This window comes from Xenopus tropicalis, chromosome 1 (assembly GCF_000004195.4).
Source record: "Xenopus tropicalis strain Nigerian chromosome 1, UCB_Xtro_10.0, whole genome shotgun sequence".
Lineage (NCBI taxonomy): Eukaryota > Metazoa > Chordata > Amphibia > Anura > Pipidae > Xenopus > Xenopus tropicalis.
This window is the reverse complement of record NC_030677.2, coordinates 118,659,132-118,684,293: the sequence shown is the minus strand read 5'-3', so window position 1 is coordinate 118,684,293 and position 25,162 is coordinate 118,659,132. Positions and strand designations below refer to the sequence as shown.

General features: G+C 37.2%; 1 protein-coding gene across 2 annotated transcripts in view; it reads right to left on the bottom strand.

Annotated features, from left to right (window-relative positions):
- The window catches only part of adamtsl1 (ADAMTS like 1), a 184,509-nt gene that overhangs the window by 146,464 nt on the left and 12,883 nt on the right, over positions 1–25,162 (bottom strand). For both annotated transcript variants that reach the window (XM_012953036.3, XM_012953030.3), the window contains exon 2: positions 4,985–5,112. In XM_012953036.3, coding sequence (XP_012808490.1) covers positions 4,985–5,112 — 128 coding nt within the window. The remainder of the gene's footprint in view (positions 1–4,984; positions 5,113–25,162) is intronic.

The following is a 25,162-nucleotide window of genomic DNA, read 5'->3' as shown; positions in this document are numbered from 1 at the left end:
TTCTGGAAACTGTAAAACAGTTATAGCTTCTTGATTTTGACATTTAATTAACATAATGAATAAATGACTCTGAACTCTTTTTTTGTCAACATCTAAAAGTTCCACATAATTACCATTACCATTACAAGTTGTCACATTTAGCATCGATCTAATTTACCCACCCACAGATTAATAGGTGACCCGGTGACTTTGCTTAATCAAGTGTGCAATGCCTTTTGAATATAGACAGAAAATGGTTAATTTATCACATACCCAGAACTAACTCTGAGGTATTTATGTCAAGCGGAACACTGAATGGGGATTCATCCACAAAGCCATGAACATGACTTTCACACTTGCTACATAAAGAAAACATTGTAAATAAGTTAATTTCCAAAGTGCAGTAGCGTGTATAGGATTACTTGGCAACAAAGCCATATTATTTCTACATATAGATACCCAGTAAAAAAAATTTTTAAACTTCTGTATAACTGTGGAATAATTTAGCAAACAATTAAAATTACACACATGCCAATACGGTTATGTCTAACAGGAAAACAAACTCACAATGCTTAAGGGCTGTAACTTTAGCCAGCTCACAGCAAGTGCACCACAGGATGTCCAGCTCTCCAACACTGTGGAGAACAGAAATGTAACTGCACAACCTAGGAATTAAACATCCCACGGTGGTCCATACCTCAGCATGAAGATGTCCAAAAACAGTGCTGTGTGTAACTATTCCGGGAATGTATAACATTGTGAAGAATGTTTAAGAAGTTTTACCCTCTATATTTTAGCAGAAAGCAGTGCAAAAATTTGCAAGCCCCAGATGCTGAATCAACAACCATTAATTGTGCAGGGGGTAACTACAACCATTACTCTGGGGTAAATCAGATTAGTTGAGTTGAGCCTAATTGTCTAAAGCCAATGACATGATATCTGCCCCCTAGCCTTTGTATATTATAACTGGATGAGGGAAGACTCCTGACTACTTTTAATAGCTTCCGCAGAGACACAGCTGCCTGAGTTCCATCTTCATAGCTAAAAACTTACATACTATATGTTAAACCCATATCTAACCTGCTTCTGGGTTTAGAAGAAGCCAGCGACATGATTCGGGATGATTCTGGATAAGGGGTAATATGGATATGGATACCCCAAGTCTACTAAAAAAAATCCCAATAGGATTATTTTGCCACAGCAAAGGATTGCTTACAGTATATGTTAGTTTTGGATCAAGTACAAGGTACAGTTTTATTATTACAGAGAAAAAGGAAATTGTTTTTACACATTTTAATTATTTGATTAAAATTGAGTCTATGGGAGATGGCCTTCTTGTAATTCAAAACTTTATGGATAACAGATCTCCACATAAGAGATTTCATACCTATACCATCTTATTATATTTACAGTCACATTAGTCTGTTCCTTCTTTCTGTCAAAAACTGCCCAATCATGTCTACACAATGATACTAAAGGCAAGACCTGTAAAACTAAAAATCTGCAAACAATAGTTTGAGTCCTGGTAAAGGTAATATGTAGGTTAAACTGTGAAGGTACAGATTTTTTACAAACAGGCCATCTTGTTCAGATCATACACATTCTGCAATGTCATGATATATTCCCATGGCCATTTTAAAATATCCCAGGTAAAACTGTTCTAATTCTAATATAATTACCATTTGTCCCAAGACTTACATTAGTTAAGGCTGGTGCCACATCTTGTCTCTTGGTAAAAAGTAGAAAGTACTTAGTTAAATCTTAGTTCAATTCAAGCCTGATGCTTGATCTACTGCTAACATATTTTAAAACAATTCACGTCATCATAGGTAACTATTTTAGAATACATCAATATATTATAATCATCTAATCATCTAAAATATTTTACCTGTAGTGATTTGTTTCCTTGCTCAGATGACAGACGGTAGAATATGTATTAACAAATCCTACTTTTAATGTGCTCTGCTGTGTGTCCAGTGTTAATCACCATAGACCAAAGAGATAAAATGCACCCCCCACAGAGTACCAAATTACAGCAATAATATTATCCTGCTTTATCACAGGTAGACTACTCTTTACACAGGCAGCTTACTATACATATTGTATATAGTCAATATAGTCAACAGTGAGGTATTTGATGGCAAGGCCATATGTTTTACAATCTTAGCCAACCGTCACTTCCCCAACAATGCTGCTGCCTCACTTTAATGAATGTTTAGACTAATTTAATTTCCTTACCTCGCTTTTCTTGGAGGCACACTTTCTGCAATTGTTCAGGCTATGTTGAATTTTCATGATATAATCTGGACTGGGATTACCTTTGCTCCCTTAGGGTTCATTTTTCTGAGAGGGTCAATTAACAGTTTCATGTAAATGTTCTTCAACGGTAATAGCAAGATCAGTGTAGAAAGGTAATGTAGCACAAAGAAATCTATTATTACAATCAGTTACAACCCCCACACATTTTCATATATAATTTGCAGCAGAGATGACATGCTCTTCTTTTTCCTGCTAAGAAGAGACATGCCAGATGTTTGGAAACCATACAAAACCAAGCAAAATTGTCCGCCAGGTTTCTCTACGAATAAACATACCTAGACTACAATGGCCATGGTTAGGGGAAAAGTCAGCGCAAAAGAAGCCCGATCACTTCAATGTGTTTTGCCAATTTCAATCATCACTACTGCTGCCCTAGTGGTGTTTGAGGATACTGGAAGCTGTCTGTCAATAAGACACACATTAAAGTGTTTAAAATTTGCTTACAGTATTTTTCTTCTAAGACCTGGTTACTTGCATGTCTTAAGATGTGTATTTCACATTTATTGTGCACTAAAGCTAAGCTAGCATTCTACCCATTTTACATTGTTATTTGGCTATTGGTACCACAATTTCACTGCAATGCAGGTATTATATCTGAAAATAACTCATATCCTTATTATGTATCAGGACATTCAAACTATTTATTGATGGATGGGCTCTCCAAGACCAGTGTCACCATAGGGGTCTTTTTGCTCAGGTTTGGGCAGGTCCAATGTTGTACTTCCATGCCTGTGCCAGAGCCCCTGCACCAGTCTTCTGGTCAAACCTTTGGTAGGTAAGGGTTATATATGGAATTATATATGGAATAAAAGTAATGAGGAATCAGGGAAGTAAATGAAAAGCAGGCTAGGGCTAGGTTAAGATCAAACAAAGCAAATGTATATTTTTTTTTTAGCTGAATGATAAAAGTGGCATAAACACTGGATATATTTTATTAACTATGAACTGAATATAATTATCTAAAATAAATACATGCTGCTACTTATCCAAAAGATTTAACTATTACTATTTAGGAGGGTAGTACTAGTATTTCACAACAACCTACAAACATGCAATGAGATACGATACGTATATTGTAAGAAGAGCAATTACATTTATGTAAGAGTAAGGGTGATTCTGAATTTTTTTTGGGAGACTGGACCCATACATAGGGGCTGATTTACTAATCCACGAATTCGAATCTGAATGGGAAAAATTCGGATTGGAAACAAACATTTTGCGACTTTTTCGGTTTTTTTTGCGATTTTTTCGTCACCGTTACGGCTTTATCGTAAATTGTTGCGACTTTTTAGTAGCTGTTACGACTTGCGTGAAAAGTCGCAACTTTTTCGTAGCCGTTACGATTTGCTTGTACATTGTCGCGACTTATTTGTATTGAGCGCTCGTAACCGGCGGGCAAATCCGAAAACTTTCGTACTCGGCACGAAGGCTACGACATTTTGCGAAACAGTCGTAACGGCTACGAAAAAGTCGTGACAATTTACGAAAAAATCACAAAATACTGATCATTACGAAAAAAACCCATTCGGACGCCTTCGGACCGTTCGTGGATTAGTAAATAAGCCCCATAGTCTAGAAATCAGCTTTTTGTCTAAAGATTTGACATAGAATTAATGATGTTTATTATTTTAATTGATACAGTTTATATTGTAAGTATATATATATTATAGGTGTGTGAGGGTTTACAGTATCAGGTAGTATCAGGTGACCCAAGTATAAAAAACAAGGCTACCCATTTTTTAGTCTGATCCATAACCTAAAAAAACCCTGATTCTTATTTAAATGAAATGAAGAAAAATATAATCAAGTGCTCAAGTTAGTGGAATTCTAACTTGAATATTAATTTGGAGTCTTAAGCTGAAATAAACAAATTTATGTATTTATGGAGGGTGGAGGCTGATCCAGTCCAGACTTTACTATAAAAACAACCAGACACCGATATTGATATCAAATCATTTGTCTTTAGTTAGTCCAGAGATTTGTGGCCAAAATTATCACAATTAAGACGTACATGACATCATTAATGAAACCATAAAAGCCTCTACTGGTTGGCCGCCAAAGAGTGTAGTGTAATGTTCTATCAGCATATTTAAAGCCAAGACTGATCTTGGAATGCACAACCCATTGGACCTCCACAAACTAGCAAGCAATGACATCATATTTCCACATATTAGGAGAATGCTTTCTCAGAACAAAGACCAGGATCATAATGGTAGAAAGAATTAAAAAATAACAGCCACCAAATGCATCATAATCATCTGATTGATAAATTGATAAAGCTATGTATACATTTTGAGCTGAAAAGTTTTCTGTCCAGCAGCTGCTTGAAAAGACAGTATAAAAACAGAAATCCTCCAGTGAGGGAATTGACTTGCCGCCTACATTGTTTATATTGACTTCAATGAGTCACACCATAAATATAACGGTGCAAAATAAACACATAAAAAAATAGTGGGCAGCGTAAAAGGAAATACAGCGCTTTTCATATTCTACATTTATTTTACATGCTTTTTTTTTTTTGGTGTAATTAATTTTACATGATGAAGAGGTCCCATAGTGACATTTAGTACAGATGCAACAATTTTTTTGGCCTGTCATGGCTTGGGAGTATCAAGGTCAAACCTTGATGATAAGACAGCCTTAAATATCCAAACTAAACTGTTAAAACAAGTCACATGTAACTTACTTGCTGCTAAGACACCTTCTTAACGAATATGAAGCTCCACCCCCACAGGTCCTAGAACATTCACTCCAGGAACCCCAAGCATCCCACAAGGTGTCCCGGTCCTCCTCAGAACGAGCAGTACGAGAGCTCTGCATAGGATAAAAAAATGCACACTTAGTATTTTATATACTAGGCAGTGTTTATACATCATATGAATATTTATAATTATTTTAGCATAATACAATTCAAAAGCAGATTTAAACTATACTGCTAAAATAAATGCCATCCATGGTAAGGGAAAAAAATGCTACAGATGTCAGTTAATGGCAACAAGCATGTAACGTTAAAACCACAAAAGGTGTATTGAGTTAGGATCCAAAGTTTGGTCTAGATGTAGTAATTTATAATGTCCAATCAGCAGGTAGTATTCACTGATGTGCTGTTTGAAAGCAAACATCTGACTAATATCTATAAGTTACCAGTGCCATATTTATATATAGGCACCCAAATGCCTGTGACTAGGGGAGGCTACCTTTGGGTGCCTATATAATCAATAAAAAATAAAGAGGTCTGGTGCAATTTTCCCCTGGATGTGATTGTACGCAAGTGATCTCTGGTGGATATCTAGGGTGGTAATGTAATAAAAGGTTAAAATTTTGCTCCAGGCCTAGTAACTTACAGAGATGTATTTAGGTCTGGGGCCACCCTAGGCACTGGTTCTAAGTATGCCCTCAAATGGCAAAAGTGTCATTACGTACAATGTCCAGCCTATAAGATGGTTATAAAATGCTTCTAAATACATTCCAGTTACTAGTTACTAAACCCAGAGCAAAATGTGAACCTGTTATTACAATATCACCCTAGAGATCAACTTTGGTAGGCCAGATTCATTTTGTCCTGTACAATGAATTTATGAATTACTTTTGTTACCAGTCTTATGGGTTCAAAAAACATTTTCAATTTGTGCAAATTTTTGCATAGGAAAAATTGTTCAACATGAAGTACTTGTATCACATTATACGATTAGTCACAGCCGGCAGATTAAAGTAAAAAAACACTTTATGAGAGCAAAACAGTCCTTAAGGGGTCTTTACAAGCATTAACGTGCCACACTCAAGTTACATAAATTTGTTCCTTCTTTACCACTAATACTCAAAATAGTTGACAAATGATTACATAAATGTTTTAAGTAGCAGAACTAAATTCTAATGGAAGCACATTTGTGAATTAATGTCACTCACAGAGATGAGTTGCTAGCATCATCTTTTATTTCATACTGTCAAAGGAAAATAAAAAATATTAGAAATATTAGGATATATAAAAATGTCAGATGGCTTTTTCTTGTGAGACGGCAGATGCTTAGGTCTGTCTTTTAGGCGGCATTTATAGTTAGTAAACTTAGCAGGCAATAAATACGACTTACAGGTTGAAGAAATGGGGAAATTGCCAAGAGGCCATTAAAGAAGCCCATTAATAGTGAATATATATATTCCACAGCCAGATAGCTCACAAACTACAGCCCTGTCTCGCCTTTGTTTATCTTTGAAAGTATTAGGAATTATCCTCTGTAAATCAGGTACATCAAATTAAAATTGCCATATGGGGTCTTTTTAACCTTTCCATACTCCTTTAAAAAGAATGTATGACATAACATAGCAAAGAATATACTGATTATTTATGGATAAAATATAAATAAGTATTTACTTATAAGGTGTTGCTCTGTCTTTTTTCATTATACTGTACATGCTGCAATTCTTCCTACAATATTATGAAGCAATGCCCAGCCTATAAGATGGAAAAGCTTTTGTCTAAGCCATAAAAGAAAGTGAGGTTTTGATTTACCAATCTTTGCTCAGTTGAGAGAAGCTTTTTATGTATATAGTGCAGAATGCATCTTTCTATATTTTGATAAGGCTTTAGCTTCTCTTAGTTACCAGATTAATAACTAGTTCTCTGACCATTTCAGTGCACATGGGCCAAACAGTCCAAATGTTCTATAGCTTAGCCCACCTCTTCAGCCTTATTACCAGATTATTCCTACTGCAGCAATGCCATGGGCATGACAAATGTACCACTGGACATGCTTACAAACAACCTGCACCTTTGGAGAAAGGTGGGAATACTTAGATATCCTTTCAAAAAAACTACGGGATGGAAAGAAATAAGCAGCATCAGCAGGGGCATTAAAGTTCTTTTTGCATTGTTGAAAACCAGGCCCAAAATAGAGTGAATTTAATCACAAATGCTTAGATTTGCTTGTCCACTGACTCTTCTCTATGTCTCTATGCTGATGCCATTTACTAAATTCCTCCTAGATTGTCTATTATGCTGCAATATATTATAGCTATCCAAAAAGCACCAAAATATGGTACCATTTACCATAGTGCCCTATCAAAATTTTTCTCTGTAGTGATGATAATACAACTAAAAGTACTTGATTTTAATTAAACCAGTATCCATGCATGCTAATGGAAAAAACACATTCTACTTAATGTTGTAATGCTTACATGTTTTATTGGCCTTAAAGGAACAGTAACACCAAAAAATGAAAGTGTATAAAAATAATTAATATATTATATACTATTGCTCTGCACTGGTAAAAGTTGTGTGTTTTCTTCATAAACACTACTGCAGTTTATATAAATACCCTGCTGTGTAGCCATGGGGGCAGCCATTTAAATTGAAAAAAGGAGAAAAGGCACAGGTTACTAAGCAGATAACAGATAAGTAGCATAGATTCCCATTGTATTCTACACAGTTTATCTAGTATCTTCTTATGTAACCTGTGCCTTTTCTCCTTTTTTCAATTTAAATGGCTGCCCCCATGACTACACAGCAGCTATTTCTATTAACTATAGTAGTCTTTCTGCAGCAAACACACAACTTTTACCAGTGCAGGGCAACAGTACATTATATTTTAATTATTTTAAAACATTTTTATTTTTTAGTGTTACTGTTCCTTTAAAGCAAGTTGTACCACATGACAGAAAGACTAATCAGGTAGATTGGCAGGATCCAAGCATTCCAGATAATATATCCCAAACCTTTATAATGTAAGTCCCCAGTGTACAGAACTAACACATTCAGAATATGGATGGGCAGAACAGTTTGCATGCTGCTTTAGAGTATTTTCTTTCACAGTCATTTGCATGCATACAAAGAAATCCACTGATGTGTAGATGAAACACAAAGGTTTATCCAGTCCCATAGTTTTCCGGTTCACTGACCCGTCAATGAGTTTGCATTATCGGTTTCCTCCTTTGCTGACTGTTACTGCCTTTTAGCTAAATAACATTAGAAAGTGCCTGCATTCTTCTAAAGTTTCAGGTTTTTGGTAGCTTTGTGAGATATGTGTGTATTTACTTTTCTCACCTTTATTTTCTTCTGACGCGGCTCATTGGGATCACGGTCTCTGAATGAAGACCAAGTAACACTAGGCTAGCCATGTGTAAACATCTCAAGTATCTTAAGTATTACTTTCTTAAGTACATAATGCCTTGAGGAAAAGACATTCAAAGTCTACAGGTCCTTTCTATTCTGGGCTACTTGTAGCTACCCTGACATGAGCTGGTAAGGCTTGTTATGGGGAATAACCTCATAAGTCCTTTCTGTGTTAGAAGTACCCCTACTCTAAGATCTTGCCATTAAGCTTTACCTCACCCTAAGAAGCTATAACAGACAACCCTTCTTTTTACTAACAATTCTCTTAAATTCTGCTTGTGATTTAAGCACCATTCATTGCTCAAACCTCGTTCTATGCATACAGTTAACTGTCCCCCCAAATAAAATAGAACAAAAACAGATAAATTATACTTGCTTGTAACAATTTAACAAAACTTTTCCCCCTCTTCATCTCAACAAACCAATATATGTTTAACCTTGGGCTGACCTCATCACTACATTTACCACCCACTGTGAATTCAGAACCACTAGCATATAAAGTATGTTGAGGAATTCAGGTCTGCCTTATTGATCTCTATGGAAATTTACCACCAATAAATACCAATGCTGAAATTTCCTTTGTGTGGCCCAGTGTTGGGGGGAAAAAGGCCAGTAAATAAACAGCATATATTCAATTTTCCAATTGCATCAGTGCAAATAATACATATATAGAGCCCCGTTAGTTCTCGAAACGTTGGATTTTTTCAATAAACTTTTTACTTTTTGCAAAGTCCTTGTGTGTGCGGCTCTCTGCTTATATATATATATATATATATATATATATATAGCACAGATATGTTGCGGATAAAATATATCATATTTCTAAGACAGATTAATGTATGGTTTGTCTACTATGTATGTTATGTATAATAGGCAGTTATACATGCCATTGTGCGCTGACATATTTCTTGGCTTTGTGAGGTATTCTCAATTACATGAAAGCCAGAAAAGAGTACTAGTCAAAGAGTACTAGTCAACAGCATTATCCAGCATGTTGCTAAAAGTATAACTAGATAATATGGGTGCCCACTGCAAAATCATTGTAGGGAGCAATTTCAAATTATGTTTGCAAAACTGGACATCACAAAGGTAAAAGTAGTTGGATCAAACAATACCAGTATGCATTAAACCAGCAAAGAAACTATGTAATGTACATTTGCTGTAATTATCCATTCCACACAACAAATTATAAATGGAATTTTCTTAATGAGTTTCTTATAGAATTGCAGTTAAAGACTCCAGACCCATCAACAGAATATATTCTCCAGCTCCAATTTCACAGAACATAAAGCTATCCCTTAAACCCATGCACATCTTTTGCTGGAAACAGGCTCCATGTGGTTATTAATAGAAAGAAAGAAAAAACACACATTTTGTGTCAACACCTTATTGTTGGCCTGTGGCCAAATATTAAATCCTTAAGAATCAAAGCACGAAGGCAAGAAGCCGTCCAAAAGAAAAAAAATAAGTTAAGGCACCTCTCAGATTTTGTCACTGGTATCCAGCAGATACGTCAGTGAAGTGAACAACCAGAAATGAGAACAAAAGGGGGTAAAGAAGGTTTTTTTACTCATTGTAACTCATAATCCTTGCCTTCAGACTTCACCTTTTTCACAGTTGGTTTAGGAAGGTTTTTTTTGTTCTTCATAAACTCAGTCCATACATCCACTTTCACAAAATAATTCCCACAAAGTAAATCCTATAACCCTCCCCTTACAAGCTATTATAGACACATTATTTCTCTGTGGTTTCTGATAATGTCAGCGTTGACAAGACAGATTGCCTTATTACAAACCGGTTACATAAGCTTTGTGTAGCGTTATGATCCCACAAACACTTATGAATGCACTCAGTGAGCAAGAGAAAGGCAGATTTGGTTTCATTAATAGGGGGGAATTGTTATAAACAAGCGCCACAGATCTATGAAGCATAACCAGGTAATAAAAAATGTTTCATACTGGAGCCAAGCAATAAACCTTGGCTAGCAGACCAAGCTTCATATAATTGCAACAGTTAGCAGATTTTGTTGCATATCTTTCCCAGAGGAGATAAGTTACCAAAGGAAGCAAATTCACAATGATCCTTCTAGGCCAGATCTGCAATGAAAAATATGAGATATGGTATACATGCTCACATTATCTATGTATACACAGAGTTTGGGTTATTGGTTTCTGCTCTGAAATGCTGTACAGCAGGGATATCTGGCATGTAGGTCTTTAGCTTCTGCTAAACAACTAATCACAGTTTTACAGCAGACATTTATGGACAATGGGGTTTCTGCATTCCTGGTTTAAGCTCTTGAAACAATGTAGCAGAAGCCATCTGATTAACAGGCCTGGAGACCAACTGACTTTTGGTCAGTGTTTGAAGAGTCAGAACCAGAGACTAGCAGGGGCTAACCAATAATACTTCAATAATACTGCAATAACATTTACAAACAACACAAAAAAGTGTTAATGCATAGTGGAAAATGCATTACAATTACATTTTATTTCATTTACAATTACAGTTTTTGGGTAGACATCACATTTTAAAGGAGACATATTGGATAAATGGGAAAAACCTTAATATTGTAGGCAATTATGAATAATATATGGTGCTGGTTTCCCTTTGTGCTTAAAATTAATCCTATCTGTAAAAATGGCCCCTTTGTTGGAGCTCTCTATAGATCCTATCTCTTCTTTGACCATATAATGAAGAGTGGGCGTGTCCTAACGGTCCCTGCCAGAAGCACAGTAGGAGGGGGAGAGTCAATCACAGCCCTGCACTCACACAAGCAAAGACAGGCTTCAGTTCCCTATCAGGTCAGGCTAGCTGCTGATTGGTTCCTATCCTACAGTGCACTGTACTGAGAGCCGGCGGCCCCCATGCACATCCAGAGGATTTAGTGAGCAGGAAGTGGAACAGATGGGCGGGGCTAGTGGGGTTTGGTGGAATTTCTCAATAAATCAGCCTGAAACACAACTTTTTTAAGCGCAATCCTTCTATATCTAGAGGAGTATAATTCACTGGTACATTCTTAATTTTTTATAGGATATGTCTCCTTTAAGTATGGAATACAGAATAGATATGGAGAAATGTTAAATGACAGCAAAATTACATACATGAACCACATTAACTGAAGATCAAGTTTTCTCATTATTTGGAGCTAACTTTAGTTTGTAGGTGTTTAAAGATCTGAATAAATTAAAAATGCTTGAAACAAAATATTACTTCATTTAAATACTATTATTTATAAGTAATAATTAAGTAATAAGTAATATTTTGTTTAAAGCATTTTTAATTTATTCAGTCCCTAGCACACAAGTTGGAAGGCTATTCAATGCAATTATAACACAAAACGAACAAATACTGCATACAGGTATAGGATCTTTTATCAACAAGGCTTGGAACCAGGGGTTTCCGGATAAGAGATTTTTCCATAATTTGGATTACCATACTTCCTGCTGCCTTTTTTCCCAGGCTGTGCAGGGGGGCTGGTGGCACTCAGCACACTGCAATGTAGGATAGGAACCAGTAGCTAGGCTGACTTGATAGGGAACTGAAGCCTATCTTATCTTGTGTGACTGCAGGGCTGTAATTGGCTATTCCTCTTCAACTGTTTTTCTGGCAGGCTTAATGTTAAGAAATGTCCACCCCTCATTTGAAGCATGGACAGGGACCAGAGAGGATCTATAGGGAGCTCTAATAAGGAAACATTTTTAAAGCTAGTATTCATTTTAATTGCCTAAAAGATGAGAGGTTTTCCCTTATGCCTTGTATTTCCTTAAAACATTAAATAAACCCAATATGATGATTGTTTTAGGACAGGCCTGTTTTTAGGATTGATTCATGCATTTTAGCTATTAGGATTAAGTACGAGGTAATGCTTTTTTTTATTACTAAGAAGGAAACCATTTTTAGAAATTAGAGTTATTTGCCTAACATGACATCTATGGGAGATGGCCTTCATGTAATTTGGAGCTTTCTGGATAATGGATCCCATACCCATTTAAACATCAAAGATTTCACTGTTGCATTAATTTGGATTTATTTTTAGGTGCATCTTGAATGGGAAGGTTATATAGACAAAAGCTTATATGTCCTTTTATGTTATGCTGGGGTTTCCAAGCCCCTTACATCTGTCTTTTTGCATGTCATGTTCTTCTCTCACAACACAACTCAGTGTAAAAATAATATGCAATAGGACAGTACATAATATGCTTGCAAAATTAAGTCTGGACTGGGCTTTCTTATTTCTTTCACCAAAAGAACAAAATATAGCATTGTGGCAAGCTGTTCAAGTTCTTCTTGCTCCTCTTACATGCTCCATCGATGACAGAGTGTTTTAAAGCTGTTTAAACTTATATATTAACACATGCAAATTGTATATCTTGTACCAAATAAGTAAATGTCTCCCAACCTGGATTTCGATACTGATCTGTTTATTTCACAACTGTGACTGCTTATTATGTACAAGGTAAAAACCAAGGCTCGCTAGTCAAAAGGCTAAACTGAAAGTAAACTGCCCTGGGTACCAGATAGTGTCCCGACTAGAATTAAACTCAGAAAACCCAGTTTTAATTTACTTACAGACATTCAGCGATATTATATTTTTCAACACATTAGAGGGGATTATAGACAGATCACAGGGTATCTTTTCTTCCATAAAAACTTTCAACGCGTCACATGCTACTGCTTTAGATTAGAAGTACAGAACGTACATTTAAAGCAGCAAAGGTGGTTCTTCATGGTGAGGGCAGTGAGGGTGTCCTTCCAAGTGATGTTATGTTGGCAGATACTATAAATACCTTTAAAGGGCACCTGTTGCCTTAAAAATTTTTCCCCCTACCAGAGGTGCAGGCTAATAGAGACTGTGTGTCGTTTGTGAAAAACAATAGTTTTCTTCTTTAAAAAAAATGCCCCCTGCCAGAGTCTGGCTCCTCGTGTGGGCAGCTATGTTTAGTGGTGCGAATGCACATATTGAGCACTTCTCACAGTGCCCTCGTTATATAACAAGCAAAAGCTGCGGTACAACACTTTGTGCCATTAGTAATACAGGTATGGGATCCGTTATCCGGAAACCCGTTATCCAGAAAGCTCAGAATAACGGAAAGTCCATTCTCCCATAGACTCCATTTTAATCAAATGGTTTAGAATTTTAAAACTGATTTGCTTTTTCTTTGTAGTAATAAAACAGTACCTTGTAATTGATCCCAACTAAGATATAATTAATCCTCTTTGGATGCAAAATCACCCTATTAAGCTTAATTAATGTTTAATTCATTTTTTAGTAGACTTCAGGTATGGAGATCCAAATTACGGAAAGACCCTTTATCCGGAATAGCCTTGATCCCAAGCATTCTGGATAATGGGTCCCTTACCTGTATATATATATATATATATATATATATATACTGTATATTCCTCATTCACATTACATTATAGGATTTGTTCCTGCTTTCAAATATTTCAACATAAGGGCTGGATAAACCATTTTAAAGAAAAACTTTTCTTTTGTTTTTTTTTCTTCATGGGATTATATTGGAGATTTGTACCGGAAAATAAATGTTGGTTTATTTCCTACAGCCAACTTAATTATTTTGTTATATTGAAGAAAAAGTTATACATTTCATAGTGAGATTGAATTATGACAGTTTTTTGACCAACTAAAATATTATGTCAAGAATCTGATGGATTATATTTTAGAAAAAAAACAGCATTTTAGTTGAATGTGACATATAGGAAAATAATTAATCGAAATACAAAGCATTTTAGAAGAAGCTGAACAGCCCAAGAATTTTTGAACTGGATCAAATTTATGGCCCATTTGCTTAAGACATTATGGTGCCAAGAGCAGATATACGGTACCTATAAAAATTTGACCTCTGAGTTGCTGTAATCCCACAGCAGAAAATAATGAGTGGGGTACATTATGGAGAATGGTTCACTAATTAACCTGAAATGCTTTTGCACAAGCTGAAAAGACTTGGATAACAATGAAAGTAACTATTCATTGTGTAATGTGCTTTTTCTATATTTTCTATCTTTTTCTATCACTTCTAGTTCCAGGTGAAAATCATTCAGGTATAATAAGGAAGCCTAACAATGAATATGGCTAGAAATGCCATATTTTATATACTAACCTTTCTCGAACAGCCTAAAAGTTCAGTAACTACAGGGCTGATTTAAAACATTGATGCTAATTAAAGGAACAGTAACACCAAAAAATGAAAGTGTATAAAAGTAACTAAAATATAATGTCCTGCTGCCCTGCACTGGTAAAAGTTGTGTGTTTACTTCAGAAAGTCTAATATAATTTATATAAATAAGCTGCTGTGTAGCCATGGAGGCAGCCATTCAAATGAGAAAAGGCACAGGCACATAGCAGATAACAGATAAAACACTATTGTATTCTACAGAACTTATCTGTTATCTGCAATGTAACCTGTGCCTTTTCTCCTTTTTTCCAGCTTGAATGGCTGCCCCCGTGGCTACACAGCAGCTTATTATATAAATTATAGTAGTGTTACTGTAGCAAACACACCAGTTTTACCAGTGCAGGGCAACAGTGCATTATATTTTCATTACTTTAAAGCTCTTTCATTTTTTAGTGTTACTGTTCCTTTAACTGTTCCAGAGCTGCGAGTAATCTGTAGTAGTGACTAATCAGCCTTATATCTAGTACAGAAGGCCAAAACTTAAGAGCAACATTTTTGTCCTACTTCTTTAGTTAAGCTTTAGTTCTCTTTCAAAGCATGGACACTGAGAACAAAAATTCCAGAAATTTATGAAAGGTTTTTGACAATCGTAATTTATTTTGAAATTGGGTTTGCAAATCACTGCATACAGATTCCAGCATGATGACACTGTTTTACTTTTGTTTTCAAATAACTGTAGGCAATGCAATGCACATGGGAAAGCAAAAGGTAGACAAGGCAGGAGAGATTGTAGGACAGATATTTAAGAATAGCAGTAAGTAATGCACTACGATAGTGGGTCAAATCCTTGACTAATTACTAAGACAGAATGAAAACAGAATGGAACAATATCTAGCATAATATGCAAATGAAACCAGGGATTAGCACTTTTAAATAAAACACATTTAAACTGCAGCCCAATAACTTTAAAATTAAAATAAATAAATAAATAAATGAAAATTCTGTAAAAAAATATGTATAATTAATTCAAAAAGCACTCTGATGGTTCTGTGTAACTAACATGTAAAGCAAATTTGTAACGTTTACTTATATATATCTGCTGAATTTTAGTGGGTAACAGCACAGGCCCTTGAGGTGGAACTCCCATGGGTGCAGGTGAGCCCAAACACATTAGGGGGCCCCTGAATGAAACAAGCTCCCATAATTATGTGTGCCTGGGAACAGTTTACACCAGAGCCCACATGTTCCTGTTCTGCTTCTAACAGGGTCCTAAATATTAATGTAAAACAATGTGCTCATTTATGAAAGACCATTCTCTAAATCTGAGAAATTCATATGTGACACATACACGTGTTTTCATTAGAAACATTTCTGGAACTGATTCCACAATTTTATCATAAAAACTGAAACTCTCCTTAGGGGTTTTCTTAGCAATGTTTGAGCTGTTTCTAGTTTATATCTAATCATTCTTGTTTTTTTTTTAATATCACCTCATTCAGAATTTCTTTCTTTGTGAATGTGATATTTTCAAAAATTACTCAGTATTAGTAATCTCTAGGATATGAAACTGTTGGTATGTAGAAGTGCAGTCATGTCATTTTCAGATTAGCTCCCCACCTTTTTCAGAGTAAATAGGAAAAGCAAAATGTAGGTAACATTTATTTTCTTGATGAGTTAGGCTGGCCATACATGCACCAATATGATCGCACCAAACATCGGTGCATGTATGGTAGATCGACGAAGCAACCAATATCGCGAAAGCCTTGGATATTGGTCGTCGATCAGGCGGAAAAAAAGATTTTGTTAAGGCGCTGTTGAATGTGTGTAAGGCCACCTTTAGGTTGAAACAAAAAAGGCACAAGCCAATCAAGTTCATTCATTCCAAAAGGCCTTATACCTCCAGACAAAACAAGGAATTGTAAACTTACATCAAGGCCTGTAGCCCCCACTGATATGCTACTTAAAGGGCACGTATTACCCTCAAATTGCTTCCCCCATTAGAGGTGCATAATAGAGTTTTCTAAAAAAAAAAAAAAAAAAAAAGTAGCTCCCTACAGCAGCGTTTTTCAACCACTGTTCCGCGGCACACTAGTGTGCCGCGAGATGTTGCCTGGTGTGCCGTAGGCAGGGCACCAATGTACTAGGGGGGCACTGCTCTTGGCACCAATGTACTAGGGGGGCACTGCTGCTGGGCACCAATGTACTAGGGGGGCACTGCTCTTGGCACCAATGTACTAGGGGGCACTGCTGCTGGGCACCAATGTACTAGGGGGGCACTGCTGCTGGGCACAGAGTTAAATTTTTTAACATTTTCTAATGGTGGTGTGCCTCGTGATTTTTTTCATGAAACAAGTGTGCCTTTGCCCAAAAAAGGTTGAAAAACACTGCCCTACAGCACTAGGCTGCCCACACTGGGAGGGAGCTTGTGTGGGCTGCCATGTTGTGACACTTGCGCGTACATAATGAGCAAGTGCTACATTCATTATACGTATGCGTGTGGCATAGGCAGTTGAGCCACATCCACTGCTCCTACGTCACACGTATGTGCATAATGAGCACGTGCACAAAATAACATGGCCATCCACACAGGAAGGGGGCTGTTTTTTTAAAAAAAAAAAAAAACAATTGTTTCCCCCAACCGGTGGTGGGGGAACTAATTTCATGCTGATAGGTGCCCTTTAAACCCAACTAATGTTCAGGTGACATCTGTCCATAAGTGCCAACACCATCTTTGCAGCAGCAGTCCACTTTTATTTTGATGAGGATGGGAAATGGAAATTTACTTTCACGATTTAAGCAGTAAGAAAAGGTAACATTAAATAAATGCCCTCAGTATTTACATTCATTACATTTGATCTTTACATCTCCCAACTACTCAGTTTCAAACTAAAATTCTACTTTTGAAGCGCAGAAAGCTAATAGAATGGGTTGATAAAAGGAACAGATTTTAAAAATACACATATTCCTTTAGGTAGTATATTTTAAAAAAACACAAACACTAGTAACTAGAGCAAAGTATCCAAGAAATGATGTATACAATGATAAAACTACTGAAGCTGGCTAAAGATCCCCATACACAGGCCGATTATAGCTGCCGATATCAGTCCCTTGGACCGATTCAGCAGCTTATCGGCCCGTGTAGGGGCAGAACCGAGGGGCCTGGCGACCGATATCTGGCCTGAAATTGGCCAGATATCGATCGGCCAGGTTTGAAAATGCAGTCGGATCGGGGGCCGCATCGGCTCGTTGATGCGGTCCCCGAACCTACTGCCCCATTGCCGCGTGTAGAATTCGATCGTTTGGCCCCAGGGCCAAGTAAATGACCAGACTGTACTGAACAGATTACAATGTGCAAGTGACAACATACTGTTTTCTGGACTGTCCAGTATAATATTAAAAAGGCTTGTACATTATGTGATTAAATAGCTGCAGCTATCAACCAGGCTGTGGTTTAAATGAGAGACTGGAATATGAATAGGAGAGGGTCTGAATAGAAAAATAAGTAATAAAAAGTAATAATAAAGATCAATTAAAAAGTTGCTATGAATGCTATAACACACTAACGGTTAACTTAAAGGTGAATTACCCTTTAAAAAGGTAATAATAATATAATGAAATCTTTCTTAAACTGCTGTATTCTTTTTTAAATGTATTAAGCTAAGCCCCATAAAATAATAATGGTAGGGTAGTTTCTGTGAAGGAACAAAGCTACATCCATCTTTTCATGGGTGGCCAGTATATACAGTACTTATATGTACACAGTACCTTATTTTAACACCTGTTTTAATACAAAAATATATAGTATTTCAAGTATGTGCATAAAACTGCAAATAAACTTCTTAGTTAACACCTGCATGAATAAAAGTTTGTTTCTTTTATTGCAAAGTGTTGACTATATTGTTGGTGTAATAAAACTCCAAAGTCATAAAATGTTAAATCTTCCTAAGCCTCTTTTCGCCTCTAAAAGGCTTTGTTAAAAATGCAGTCTTGAGTCGTATGATTGGACAAAGAGGAGGTCCAGTGGCTGACTGCTTGGCTCTCCCATTCTTAGTGTAAAAAGTTGCTGAGAGCATTGCAAAAAGAGAACAAAGTTGAATAAGCCAAAATGGGTTTTGGCAGGCAAATTAGTCAATACCTCAGCGTGTTGAACCGCTCACTATAACATTTATTAGGCCCCATAATGTTGAAACATTTAAAATAACACTTCATAAAATGTAGCAACCCATCACTTTATGTATCCACATATGATACACATCAAGAAAGAAAGAAAAAGAGTGGAATTACATAATGTTCAATGGGGGTTGGGTATAAATGACAGCTATATGTACTGAGGCAAATAAATAGAAGGGGAGATATTACGAGATATCAGAGTAGAATATATAATCACAGCAGAAGTTGTTATACATCTTAGTATATTCTAAATAAAAGACCCTGCCCTGCCCACAGCACAACAAAGCAGTTTAGCGATCCCGGTGCTACTGCTCTGTTAATTTATATGTCATTGATCCAATTGGCTGAATTGTACAAGCCAATTGTATCACTGACTTGCAAATTAACTGGAAGGTGATATGGAGACTCATTCAGGACTGGCAAAAATGAGCTGAAGAGCAAGATATCTTAGTAAAGCTTGATTTTTATAAACCGACATCAGTTAGAAAAATGTTTTTAATTTTATGGGCTGTACACTTTCAAACTTTTGTGAACATCTTGTGAATATAATTACAATCAAAAGCAGTGTTGGCTTAATCCTTACTATTTCCTGCACTATTGGTTCTAACTATTGAAACCTTTTAGCTGATAAACAGACTCATAAAGAAGCATTCAATACATTGTGAAAAATTGAGTCTTGGATGGAGGAGCGTTGCAACTTTGTTTTAAGAAACCAAACCAGCAGGGCAGAAAGGGATAGACAACTACTGCTTTCAAGTGCTATTTTATTTATGCATCTTGAAAAGTTGCTTACAATTACATTTTCTTTCACTTTAGGGGCCCAAATAGTTGCAACTGTCAGTGGCAACTTGGGAAGGGTAAATGCACTTACTATTGTAAATGAGGCATTTAGCATTTTAGAGTGTGGAACAATGACTCATCACTCCAATTTGTTATAAAGAATCTCTATCATTAAAGTGATACTGACACTAAAAAATTACTCTTCACAATATGAATGTACATTAAAAGTTGCCTATAGGTCATATTGATTGTTTTTCACTGATAGGACTGCTTTTGTAAGTAATTGATACTTGAAGTTCCTAAACCTGACTGTTTTGTTAGTTATAGCTTCTAATGCTAACGGCTTACTGCTGCACAAATATGGCAGCCCCCTCATAGAGGAACATGAGGGATTAGATAGGTAATGTAAAAGCATCAGCATAATTATATTGCTATGCTCAAAACTGAAAACCAAAGTGAAATCTTACCCAAGATTCAGGAACATGCATGTATATATATACTGAGTTCTGTACATAATCGACCCATACACAGAACAATGAAAAACAAAGGCCAACTTGGCATGTGCACCAGGCTTCTATTAAGATGCAGTGAAAGATGGCATTAAGATTCATGTTGAAAGAAATGACGGTATGCAAAAAAACTCATATCAGGCTAATTTCATCACTAGAACAGAAATGTCTTCGGCGTCTTATGCACTCCGGTATCACTAAGGGAGATCTCGGTTAAAACAATGCAACACCAGACTTCAAACAAAAATGGTATACAATTCTCACAAGAGGCCACAAACCCAGATTCAATATCATTTTTCCAGGAAAAAAAGTACACCAAAGTGGTATTAATCAGGAATATGAACTATCCCTTTTGTCAAAAGTACACAAAACTATGAAATACAAACAATGCATAATAAAAAAAAAACTCTCAGCAATAGATTTTAAGGTATGTGTAGTCCTTTTACATTAATAAAAACAGTGAAGTTGTTATACTGCTGCAGTTGATTAAAATGAGGGCTTCTTAATAATGGTGGTACAAAACTCCCCATAATGCACACTGCAATACCCAAGGGCTATACCTGCCCTTTAATTTTGCTCTTCTACAGGCTGCAGTTTCAAGTCCCAGGGGAACTAATGCTGGCAACCAAAAAGCAGATTAATCCTAAAGTTGTGACTTTTCATCTGTCGCAAAACTACAAGCTTATTCAATATGCAGCTTGCCACAGCTTAATTAAATGCTCAGCCATTCAGCGGGACCATCTGTTGTTAGGCCTTCCCACGCTCCAGCCCTCTTGTACAATGCCAGGCTGAGCAACCTCTGCTGGCTATACAGGTCTACTCCTGTTAACTGACCAGGTAAAAATATAAGGATAAACAATGAGCATCATATTTATAGGCTACACTCATAAATAACCTAATATTGTCTGTGATTTATAGGTAAATTTACTTAGCTGTAAAACAAAACAAGAAGAATAAGAGGAAAAATTTTTTTTTTACAAATCATACCACATCCCTGCTTATGCTTTTAAAATATTGGCACTAATAGTAAGAAAGAAGATAAGGTCTAATGAGAAATAAGTTGAGGTACACTTTTCATGTATATAGTAGGTTACAAAAAAAAAAAATGATGCAGCTGCAGATTATACCCAAATGTGGTGTGAAAACACAAGTGTGCCACCTGCACATACTAACCCAGGTGGCATCCATTTCTCTTCCACTGGCTTCATCAAGATTTTCATGTGGTAAAGATATTAAGTATTGCAGGGTTCTCGCTGCTTGAACAAAGGGCGAGGACTTCTTAGACCGCTCTAAATTGCCTCTCCTAAATCCTTTCCACCTTCTTCTACAATGGCTGCTTCAAAAAACTTTTTTTTAATATCATGTAATTTTGGGATGTTAAATGGTTCTATCTTATCCCACTGTTTATTTAGTCAAGCACACACTAAATGGTTGTTTATTTAGGCAGCGCAGCAAAGCATGTTAATTTTATTAACAAAATAATTTTGCAGTAAATATTCCCAGTTTATAAAAAGAGTTTTCCTCCCATCTATTCCCTTACATACAAAGTAAAGTAGGAGGATACAACATTATAGTATCAATTAAGCAGTCTTACTTTGCTTACTTTGCCTTAATACATATGAGCTGCCATATTGCATAAGGTAGATTCGGGGTGATTATCAGTAGACTGATAAGTTGCAAGATACATCCCTGTGTATAGGAAGCCGTGTACCTTTTTATGTATAAGAATGCCTGCCAACTATTTCCATTTAGACAGGACATTCCTGTCAGGTGAACATTAAATAGAGTGAAGCTTATTCAAACAGCTTGGCCTTCTGGAGAGCAAGAAGCCCTGTAGGACCTCACAACTTGAGATGGCCTTACAGTTTGAGAAACACAGCTGAATATTTTTAACCAATGGGCAAATTTGCCCTAGTGCAATTAATCATGGCAACCAAGCATACCAGAAACCTATATTTTTCTACCTGCAGTAGAGTAATTAAAGTAAATTGTTGATTGGTTGCTAACTGTAAATCCATCAGGGCAAGTTTGCCCAGCCTTAGTAACTGAGCCACACTTAGGGGCAGATTCATCAAAGTATGAGTTTGAATCGTGAAATAGGTAAAATTCAGATTAGATATGATAATTTCTGATGATCAGAAATGTCACGAATATGCTTACAAAAAAATCGTAATAGCCCTGATAATATTGTATTGGTGATCGTAAACGTAGGGAAAACCTTTCTGACTTTGATCCTTCTGTGCATGTTTTTGGAAGCCTCCCATAGGACTCAATGGCACTCTGCAGCTCCAACCTGGCCCAAGGAAAGTCACGATAACGAAGTTTTAATGAATTCAAAACTTTCATACTCTGCAACAAATAAGATTTTGCGAACAAATTGTTGCAAGGTAAAAAAAGTTGCGCAAATTAATGAAAAACTCACAAAAAATACGCACAGTACGAAAACTTAGAAAAAATTTTTTGTTACACATTCTCTTCCTTTTTTTTTTTTCCTTGGCCTCAATATATTTTAGCAAAGTATCCAGTTTGTACTGCCCACAGAAACGCATGTGAAAACACTGTCTTCTGCTAGAAACTCAGATGTCATGTTTCACTAGTTTGACACATACCGGGTACCCAAGAGAGGCATGCTTTGATACATGGAGACATCTGTTAATGCACATGGGGATGCATATGCTTCTGCAGCCACGGTGGCTTTGAACTGAGTATCCTCGCTATCAGAAAGATAATTCTTTCTAAAGACACTCAATGAATCAAGTTCCATTAGCTACTGTTATAGATGTACAAATATCAGTTATGCACAGCATGCCTTACTTCATCTATGATCTGCCCCTCATATTTACATTCCTAGCATGGCTTATTTTAAAATCTTTATGGCCACAACAGTGCATAAATATCATGAGCACAAGAATACCATACATGCAAACACGGTATTCTTGCTTTATGACAGGAACTCTTTGAAATACAACTTTAAGATCATTTAATTACAGGGATGCCAAAATACTGAACTTTGAGTTGTTGCTGATGGTCTGATCATTGTTAACAGGTAATGTACAGCCTGATAAATGCTGCAGGTTCAGCCATTCCAGATCAAGTTGACAGCTTATTAGTTATGTACAGGACACTTTGGAATGCCTGCCTGACCTATTTCTTTAGAATATCAGTCAGGTTTGTAAATCAGTTGGCAAGGTCTACATCGGCATGATGTGGTTCTCACTCAACTGGTCTTCATGGGCTTGCAGTATAATCCAGTCAGGGTAAGGTGATCTGGTCAGGTACATGTGTAGCCAAAGTACATTTATCTTGCAAGGTGTTTTGGGATGCATGTAACAATGGCTTAAAATAGAGAATAAAAGTACATTGCATGTTTAAGACACCAATGTGATCAGAATTTTATAAATTTACGCTTGTTATTATCTGTAAAGCTAAATTTAATAAGCCCCAAAAAGGCACGGAATGTGACTCTTGCTTGTCAAATAAAATAAGGCAAATGACAGCATCCTGAGGCTGAGGCCTATTGTTCTACATACTGTATTTCACATTTACCACTGGAATAATATATTCCTTGCATTAATAACTTGTTGGTTGTAGCTTAATTAGGTACAAATACATACACTTTATCTAATTAGGGAATGTCTTACTGCAGCCCTTCAACTGCCTTGGCTATTAGAGGATGCTGGGTAGGGATTATATGTCAATCAGTAAAAAACAGTAGGTACAACTATTATTGTGACTTAATCTGCATAAACTTTTATGTGGCAAGTAGGCAACACTATTCTATTCTGTTAAGCAATAACATCAGAGTAAAGCACAAGTCTGGGAAACGTGGAAAATCAGCCTCATACATATACATACAAATAAAAATACAGTAAAATGTTCTGTTGGATGCACAACTGGAAACAAGTCCCTTTGGTCTGAGAAAGCAGAGCTCGACTGAGCCCCCTTGTGTCTATTAACAAAGGAAATGTAATAAAATTGAACTAAGCAGGTTCCTACGTCAATTTAAGGAAACACAGGTAAGGAATGCCAGGACAAGAAGGGAGACATTTGAATGTATGGAAATTCATAGGCCTGTGGAAACATTATAATTTCATTACTTAATACTCTGTAGCTACTCTTTATACTTGCTGCACAGCCTTCTGTATATTCTGCGGAATTACAGCAGCTGGCTGATATACACTGCACTGGTACCCAAAAGCCTGGCCAGTAACGACCTTGTATAATTAACCTCTGCCCAGATGTTGCTAACACCCAAGTAGATAGAAGGAACAAGAAGGAACAGAATATTCATGTACAGAGGTTGTTTTTCAATGATACTTTTTCTCTTTAAGTATGGTTCTCTGTGGGGTGCCACAAGGTTCTGTATCGGTTCTACTTTTATTTAACTGGTTCAAAGAAGACTGGGATGTAAAGCTTTGAAAGTAGTGTATCTGTTAGAGCTGGGCGGTATGACCAAAAATTTATATCACAGTATTTTTCAAAATTATATCGGTATCACGGTATTTGACGGTATATAAATAAAAAATAAATAATAAATATTGGTGGCCCCCCCCACCCCCCCAACCCCAACCCCAGCCCCCCCAACCCCCCCAGCCACAACCCCCCCAGCCACAACCCCCCCAACCCCAGCACCAGCCACAACCCCCCCAGCCACAACCCCCCCAGCCCCAGCCCCAGCCACAACCCCCCCAACCCCAGCCCCAGCCACAACCCCAGCACCAGCCACAACCCCCCCAACCCCAGCACCAGCCACAACCCCCCCAACCCCAGCACCAGCCACAACCCCAGCACCAGCCACAACCCCAGCACCAGCCACAACCCCCCCAGCCCCAGCCCCAGCCACAACCCCAGCACCAGCCACAACCCCCCCAGCCCCAGCCACAACCCCAGCCCCAGCCACAACCCCAGCACCAGCCACAACCCCCCCAACCCCAGCACCAGCCACAACCCCAGCACCAGCCACAACCCCAGCACCAGCCACAACCCCAGCACCAGCCACAACCCCCCCAACCCCAGCACCAGCCACAACCCCAGCACCAGCCACAACCCCCCCAACCCCAGCCACAACCCCAGCACCAGCCACAACCCCCCCAGCCCCAGCCCCAGCCACAACCCCAGCACCAGCCACAACCCCCCCAACTCCAGCACCAGCCACAACC